Raw genomic sequence first — 8,005 nt, forward strand, 5'->3', positions numbered from 1 at the left:
CCGTCTGCTGCTGCGGCTGCTGCTGCTGCTGCTGAAGCTTGCTCTGAACCAGCTTCAACTCGGTCACTTGCAACACCGGCATCATTTCTTTCTCGGTCGTCACTTCCCCATTCAACATCCTCACAACCGCCCCCGGCGACAGATTCACCGCCATCTTACTGGGAACCCTAGAATATCAAAGGCTTCCAAGAGTTACAGACTGCAGATACTGGATTAAGAAACGTCGATTAGATTGTCCCACTGTTTGGATGCCGAGAAAGTGTGGGAAACTCGATTCCCGCAGTAGGTTGCAGCAGTAAATCGAGATTCAAGAGAGAAAAGGGATAAGATTCACGGAAAAATACGGAAATGAGAGCGTTTAGACGGCGAGAAAACGAAGGGAAATCGCGATGAAATCGGAGAGAAATCTACAGAGACCCAAAGGGACGCAAATGAACCCTAGCGGGAAGGGGAGAACTTTATGTGCCCTTTTGAGAGGGAAACTAAAACATTTTTCGGAGTTGGGAACTCTTGGTCTGGATTCGAGAAAATTACGGATATGCCCCTCCATAAGCAACCCCGTAATTAAAATTAATCCTTCAGTTTATATATTCTTGTAACAGAGATTCTTGTGTTATTAGCTTATCAGTAGGTAACCGTTACTAGTAATATCAAAAATTAAATCATAAATAAACATATTGTTACCTCACATATCAAATGTATAATATAGTTATGAACGTGCGGTTACAGAATAATAACCGAAAAGTTACTGCCTTACCGGCTTCCATTGCAAGTTTTGCAGTGATATAAGCTGCTGACGTGGAATTATTTATTTTTATTTTTTTTGCACACGTGAGATGTTCGAGTTTACACGTAGGAGATACAGAGAATATGAGCCGTTAGATTCGTACGTATCATGCCGGTGGACTGCGCTAAAATTTGTGGTACGAATTTTGCGGTAAGGCCCAAATAATAGCCCAATGGGCTAAAAAAGTTAGAAATCAGCAGACGACCTGCAGTATTCTATTGTTCATTTTTTCCTATTATTCAAACATATGATTTCATTTTAATTTTATAATCTCATGATAAAAGTAGTTATTTTTTTAAAATAAAATAAGTATATTTGTTAAAATTATTGTGAATCATTATTATGTAGATATTTGGATAAATTTTCATCTTTTTCTAATTGCTTGCCTCTAATTGTTTTAGATTGAATTAAGTAAAACTGATAAAAATCTACAAATTCAGATTATTTTAATTAGTATATGGTACAAATCTTTTATATCTTTCTAAGTTAATTTTTTTTTAAAAAAGGATAAATAAGTTTTAAATTTTATAAAAAAAAATAGAATTTAAGAGACCAAAAATATAGAGCTCCAACCCAACCCATATAAATAAATAAAAAAATCTCAGGGCAGGCCAAATCTTATCCACCAAAAACATTTGTAAATATCTCCAATGAAACAAATATCTAGGTGACGTTTCCATCCAAAAAAAATATCTAGGTGACGTGGACAATGATGAGAAGACGTGGCAAGTGGATAAGCCATTTGCTGAGTCAGCATGCACCGTCCTCTCCCAGTCACCGGTCGGAAATAAAAGGTTCCTCGACACTGAGCCCTTCTCTGATCACACGACAGTCGAAGCAAAAAGGAAAAAGAAAAAAAGAAGAAGAAGAAAATATCTGATACGAGGCACCGGTGTCGAATTTCCGGTCGCCGTGATCAATGTTCCGGTGGAGGCGGTGTTTTTCGATATATTCCGACAAGGAATCATGTCGGCGACGAAGAAAAATGGATTCGGAGGAAACGGGAGAAACGAGGGACTTCTCCTCGTTAGTTCGGCGGTTCTGTAAAGTGATAGTTTTCTCCTTCACCAGCTTCTTCTTCATGTCGCTTATCTTAGGGTTCTTAGTGATGTTCCTCGGCGAATTATGGGTTTCTTCTTCCGCCTCTCTCCCTTCTCGCTGCAAGATAGTTTCCAGTAGTAAGTTTCAGTTCTCTTTTATCAGAAAGAGTCGAGCTTTGAGTCTTATTATTATCTGATTCAGCTTTTCCTCCTCCAAAAAGATTTCAAATGATTGAAGAATCTGATAGATTGTTGCTTCCTGTGTTTGCTATAGCCTACTGTTATGGATCGAAGAACTTTTGATCATTGATCGATGAATACTGCCTCAATGATTTTGAGGGTTTGGAGTTTCGAGATCTGTTAAAGCTTATGGATTTGGAAAGGGTAGACTAATTTGTTTGAAGGGTTCCCGGTCTTGCTCGCTCTGATGATCTCCTGTGATGGTTATGCATATGCTTGTTTCTTTGGTTGGGGATCAGAGAAATAATCTGATCTGAAAACCGATACTTGTTTTCTCTGATTTCCTTTATTTGTGTTATGTTAAGTTGGATCCATTAAGGAAAATGAGAATTCAAGCCTGTAGTTGAATACTCATATATCGGTTTTCCTCGAACTCTTTCGATGCAGCCGTGGATCTTAGGACATCGGAAGTGTGCGGCATTGGACTGTTGAACATCAAAGCCAAACATATGTTTTACCCTTTCGAAAGAGACAAGTTCAGATGTCGGTACGATTACTACTGGGCTTCTGTCTTCAAGGTAATCTCTTCCTCCATGTATGCATCTCCCAAGAATTGCCTTTTTTCTGGTATAGTCCTTTGTCTGATATATATCCAGGAAGAGCTCCATTGTTAGTTCAGAGCTGTATCTTTCTCATGCCCATGGCATTTCTTTCCTTCCGGTTGTTAACAGGTGGAATATAAAGATCTTTTGTTTGGCAAAACACGATTGGGATATGCAGAAGCACCAGATGAGGCTCTTCCTCTTAAGTGCAGACCAAACTTCAGTGCTGCTTGGCGGACCAGACATAACTTCAAGGCATGTTTTTTTCGGCCACAGCCACTTCTCTTCGAAAGCTGGTAACTTTCTTCGAAAAGAATGTGAGAATGCTCTGTTTTCTCCAGGTGAATGAGACTTACGATTGTCGGTACACGTTGGGGATGCGGAAGATAAAGCTGTATTCAGATAGCTTCTTTGCTTGCCGAGCAGCCAAGGATCCATCCGTAACAGGGATGGTCAAACAGTACGCTGTCCTGTGAGTTCTTTAACCACATTCGTCTAATCCGGAAATTTAATCGTTTTCATGTTTTGTCTGAACTTGGAAAGTGTAGGAAACTCTTGTAGGGTAAGATCTTAGCCTTGCTGAACATTGTTTCTGTTTGTGTGTCGGTTCTGTCTTGCCTTAGCATTTGTTCTTCTCAGAATTGATTTCTGATTCATATTGATTGCCAGATTCGCCAGATTCTCGAGGTCATGGTTCCCGAGCGAGGACGAGGTGGTTGCCAGAATCGTCTCCGGCTTCTCAACTTCCATAATCGCAATCTTGCTTGTACGGATCTTACAAAATGCAAAATCTTGGCTCCCCTAAGACCACCGATGTCTCATCTCTTGGTGGTTAGTACTGAAGTTGCATACTTCATCTCCATGTCTCTGTTTGATCTTCTCGGAGAATCCAAGGGAATGTATAGTGTAAATCTTCAGAAATCACGTATGAATTCCTGCCATATGACACTAAACTAGATTCTTATGCACTTGTATTGTACCGAGCCTGTCTCAAGATCTTAGATTCTCAAAGTACCAAGAAACATATGTTTCATACAAAGTCAAAGTCCAAGTTTGACTTCTTACTTTCAAGACAATGGCTCGTTTCAGAATGTAAGGGGGAACCCCATCAGATTCAGAGATTGTTCAACTTCCTAATACATGGCTATGACAAAAGTGAAAGAGTAATATAACCTTTTGTGTTGAAACAGAGATATTAAAACAACGGTTATCTGACAGGCGATACAGAGACTTGGCCTCCAGCTTGCGGAACTGAACGAGCTTGTCCTGCCCCAGTTACCTGAATCAGAGCCACAAGTGAAGAAACGTGATCAGGGAAGATGACAATATTATCATATACATCTCTGTCTGAACAATAACAGATCATTGTCTTTGGAAAGTGGATATGAAAAATTGTTGATCTTATAGCTAAAGAGGCATGACCCTGTTTTTTGTTAGTTTTCCATTAGTGTTGAGCCACTGTCATGGAATGGTCGGAACGTAAGAAAGAAAGACAGAAGTAGCATCGGAAGTAGCATCATGCACCTGGTCTGATCGAGCTCGGCTAGTATATTTCACCATTCGGGATATCGGGTGTCAAGAATTTCCTAGAATCTTTACCGATCTCCTCATAGTTCATTCTTGGTTTCACCCTCTCCGGAACCGGGACCAGAGGGATGATGACGTCTCTATCAATGACTCCATCTATTATCCCGTACTCAACCGCTTCAATGGGAGACATGTACCGGTCTCTGTCTATATCTTTCTCGACTTGCTCGAATGTACGACCAGTAAAACCTGCCATGATACTCGTGACGTTGTTCTTGTTATGCATGACTTCACGGGCTTGGATTTCCACATCTATGGCTTGACCACTGGCCCCTCCGAGAGGCTGATGGATCATTATTCGGGTGTTGGGCATTGCAAAGCGCTTGCCTTTAGTTCCCCCGCCGAGAATTATAGAGGCAGTCGATGCCACTATGCCAATGGCAACTGTCGAGACATCGGCCCTCACCAATTGCACCGCATCGTATATAGCCATGGTCGCACTGGTGAAAACACAGAAACAGATGGTCAAGTAGCAAGAAGAAAGACAAAAAGTCTAATGTACAATTCCACGAGGAACACGAACTGATTGCCTGCAGAAAAAAAGATGGGAACTACTCTCAGAAGTGAAGTAAGTGTCCACTTGAGGGATCCCAACAAAGATTACCAGGCAATTGACTTAGATACTTCAGTTTACCAATACAGGACAGAATCTTGTCTAACGTTTTCATCTCTTACAATGCTCAGAAACTAGCCCCTGGTACAAAATTTTCAATGAAGGAATTCAGTAGATTGCCGATTACAGTGATGGATATTGCAACATAAAGCCAATGGATTTTGGGCAGACAAATTGAATTTCTTTCAGTTCCAAATTAGAACCCTAAGATCTCAATTGCCGAGCAAAGAGGAAACTGAATTTGGATTAGCATCAGAGACCTATTCGCCCAAACCAGCAGCAAAAAGACCGTATCTTTAACCGAAATCGGAGAAACCCAGATGAGGAAAAAGGAATCGAAGTTCGAACTTGGAATGAACCTGAGGGATCCGCCAGGGGAATTGATGAAGAGCTTGATGTCTTTCTTAGGGTCCTGAGCATCCAGCAGCAGCAACTGACTCATAATGGATTCAGCCACGAAGTCTTCGATTTCGCTGCCGAGGAAGACGATACGCTCCCTGAGGAGAAGTCCCATGGCATCGGACTCTGCTCCACGCATGGCGGTCGCCGGCGATTGTGTGGCCGAAAACAGTATAGAGGCACCGGAGAATTTTGACGGCGACGGCGAAGGATGAGATTCGAGCGATGCGGAAATGGGTCGGGCGCCGGGTCTGAGAGAGGACGAAGGAGAAGAAGAACAGAAGGAAGGGGGGGAAGAGAGAGAAGTAGAGGAAGGAAAAGAGAGTCTGTGAGAGAAGAGGTAAGGTTTCAGAGAAGATGGCAGAGAAAGAGTTGCCATGGCCGATACGAAGGAGAAGTGTGGAGGAATCTGCGGAGAGTAGCCGAGATAAAACCTCGTCGGAGGAGGGAGGAAGAAGAAAACGCAACCAAGGATTTGGCTTCCGGGTTCGGATCCTGGGTTTATGCCGGGTCGCGACCCGAGTTATGATGACTCAGGCCTTTGCAGGCAGCGAAGGTATACTTTGTGGGGGCTTTGGCCCATTGATCACGAGGAATATAGATAAATTTCATATACATCTTTTTTTTGGCCCACAACCGTTTATAATATAAAAATCAAATGTTTTTTTTTCTAAAATTAAAAAATCTAATGGTTTAGTATTTTTGTTCTTTAATTAGAGGCCACCTTGTGGTCTGTCCACAAAAAAAAAAAATTCTAAACCATACCTAATATAAAAATAACCTAAAAATAAAATTTTATATAATTAATACGAGTGTTTTATAAAAATAAATCTCACAGTTATCCACAGTTTCTATCCTCTTTGCCATTAGTAAATTTCAAAACTTTCACTTTGCTTCCTTTTGTTCTTTTATCCAATTGCTTCAAAAAAAGAGAAAGAAGAGACTTCAAAGCAACAATAAAAAGAGTAGGTGGCCCAAATTGGAGAGAGAAAAGACCCAATCTTTACATTTTTTGATCATGTGAAAAATCCAACAGAAATGAGATATATTATAAACACCTTAAAAAAAATTATTTTTTTTAATGGCCAGACACCAACAGAGCCAGGATAAATTAGCTTCACATGTATGAATCCCAAATATCTGAAATAAATCCAAAGACTCCGTTAATAAATAGTTAAATTCCCACACCACTATTCTCCGTCCTTCACCTCCACAACAATGGAGTCTCTTTACTCTTCTTCTTTCATCCCCACTTTCTCACCAAAGTTCCAACTTCGCCACCCTCTTCTCCACCGATCCTCCCACCGCTTCCTCCGTATCAGCTCCGCCGTCGTCGAAGAACGGACTCCGGCCACCGTAACCACCAACGGCCGTCCCTCTTCTCCGGCGACTAAACCGTACATTCCCCCCACGACGACTAAGACGAAGAAGACGAGTGCTATTACCAGACCACGCCCGGAGGTTTCGGTTGCGACGGCGATCTTCAGCACCGTCGATGAGGTCATCAACAGGTTCATAGACCCTCCGTCGCGCCCTTCCGTCGACCCGAGACATGTGCTTTCCGACAACTTTGCTCCTGTCCTGGACGAGCTTCCACCGACAGAGTGCGAGGTTGTGTACGGATCCCTCCCACCGTGTCTTGACGGTGCGTACATTCGAAACGGGCCGAATCCGCAGTTTCTTCCTCGCGGGCCGTACCACCTCTTCGACGGCGATGGCATGCTCCACGCCATTCGCATCCATGGCGGCCGACCCACTCTGTGCAGCCGTTATGTCAAGACGTACAAGTACACCGTCGAGAGCGAGGCCGGAGCTCCGGTGTTCCCGAACGTGTTTTCCGGCTTCAATGGCGTGACAGCGTCGGCAGCACGAGGAGCTTTGTCGGCAGTTCGGGTTTTGACCGGACAGTTCAATCCGGCGAACGGCATTGGTCTCGCGAACACGAGCCTCGCCTTCTTCGGGAACAGCCTCTTCGCTCTCGGAGAGTCCGATCTTCCGTACGCCATCAGATTGAGGCCGGACGGTGATATCGAGACGATAGGTCGGCATGATTTTGACGGGAAGCTGTTCATGAGCATGACGGCTCACCCGAAGGTCGACTCAGATACCGGCGAGACATTCGCTTTCCGGTACGGCCCTGTCCCACCGTTTCTAACGTTTTTCCGATTCGATCCCGCCGGAGGAAAACAACCGGACGTCCCGATCTTCTCCATGACCTCGCCATCGTTCCTCCACGACTTCGCGATCACGAAACGGTATGCGATATTCTCCGATATCCAGATCGGGATGAAGATGAATCCGGTGGAGATGATGTTCGAAGGCGGATCTCCGGTTGGAACCGACACCGGAAAAACCCCAAAGCTCGGGGTGATTCCCCGTTACGCCGGTAACGAATCGGAGATGAAATGGTTCGAAGTCCCTGGGTTCAACATCGTTCACGCCATTAACGCCTGGGACGAGGACGACGGAAACGCCGTCGTTTTAATCGCCCCTAACATCATGTCGATCGAACACACGCTGGAGAGGATGGATCTGATTCACGCCTTGGTGGAGAAGGTACGGATCGATCTGAAGACTGGGATCGTGACACGTCACCCGATCTCGACGAGGAACCTCGACTTCGCCGTCATCAACCCCGCCTTCGTCGGTAAACCCAACCGCTACGTTTACGCGGCGGTCGGAGATCCGATGCCGAAAATCTCCGGCGTAGTAAAGCTCGACGTCTCGAGAGGAGATCGGAACCGCGAGGACTGCACGGTGGCGCGTAGGATGTACGGCGACGGGTGCTACGGCGGGG

The 8,005-nt window shown here is 44.2% G+C and overlaps 4 protein-coding genes across 7 annotated transcripts in view; 2 read left to right on the plus strand and 2 right to left on the minus strand.

Annotated features, from left to right (window-relative positions):
• The window catches only part of LOC104806192 (replication protein A 70 kDa DNA-binding subunit E-like), a 3,586-nt gene extending 3,125 nt beyond the window's left edge, over positions 1–461 (minus strand). The window contains exon 1 of one of the 2 annotated variants that reach the window (XM_010530959.1): positions 38–461. In XM_010530959.1, coding sequence (XP_010529261.1) covers positions 38–154 — 117 coding nt within the window. In that variant the 5' untranslated portion in view covers positions 155–461. Of the gene's footprint in view, positions 1–8 lie in introns of both variants that reach the window. The other variant, XM_010530960.1, reaches the window with a different exon arrangement.
• A 1,139-nt stretch (positions 462–1,600) lies between these two features.
• LOC104806194 lies at positions 1,601–4,045 on the plus strand. 3 transcript variants are annotated; one of them, XM_010530964.1, is made up of 6 exons: positions 1,601–1,965; positions 2,455–2,585; positions 2,739–2,864; positions 2,951–3,081; positions 3,279–3,440; positions 3,800–4,045. In XM_010530964.1, the coding sequence occupies exons 1-5, from the start codon at positions 1,707–1,709 to the stop codon at positions 3,412–3,414; spliced, it is 783 nt and encodes a 260-aa protein (XP_010529266.1). In that variant the 5' UTR covers positions 1,601–1,706; the 3' UTR covers positions 3,415–3,440; positions 3,800–4,045. The 3 variants fall into 3 exon arrangements, with proteins under 3 accessions (XP_010529266.1, XP_010529265.1, XP_010529264.1); XM_010530963.1 differs by having other exon boundaries at positions 3,828–4,045; XM_010530962.2 differs by having other exon boundaries at positions 1,602–1,965; positions 3,279–4,015.
• LOC104806193 (ATP-dependent Clp protease proteolytic subunit 4, chloroplastic) lies at positions 3,636–5,761 on the minus strand. Its single transcript, XM_010530961.2, has 3 exons — positions 5,169–5,761; positions 4,134–4,636; positions 3,636–3,888 (listed from the first exon to the last, which is right to left on the minus strand). The coding sequence occupies exons 1-2, from the start codon at positions 5,585–5,587 to the stop codon at positions 4,153–4,155; spliced, it is 903 nt and encodes a 300-aa protein (XP_010529263.1). The 5' UTR covers positions 5,588–5,761; the 3' UTR covers positions 3,636–3,888; positions 4,134–4,152.
• A 534-nt stretch (positions 5,762–6,295) lies between these two features.
• LOC104806971 (probable carotenoid cleavage dioxygenase 4, chloroplastic) overlaps positions 6,296–8,005 on the plus strand; it is a 2,506-nt gene continuing 796 nt past the window's right edge. The window contains exon 1 of the mRNA XM_010532090.2: positions 6,296–8,004. Coding sequence (XP_010530392.1) covers positions 6,427–8,004 — 1,578 coding nt within the window. The 5' untranslated portion in view covers positions 6,296–6,426. The remainder of the gene's footprint in view (position 8,005) is intronic.

Source organism: Tarenaya hassleriana, unplaced genomic scaffold (assembly GCF_000463585.1).
Source record: "Tarenaya hassleriana unplaced genomic scaffold, ASM46358v1 Cleome12, whole genome shotgun sequence".
In the NCBI taxonomy this organism is placed as follows: domain Eukaryota; kingdom Viridiplantae; phylum Streptophyta; class Magnoliopsida; order Brassicales; family Cleomaceae; genus Tarenaya; species Tarenaya hassleriana.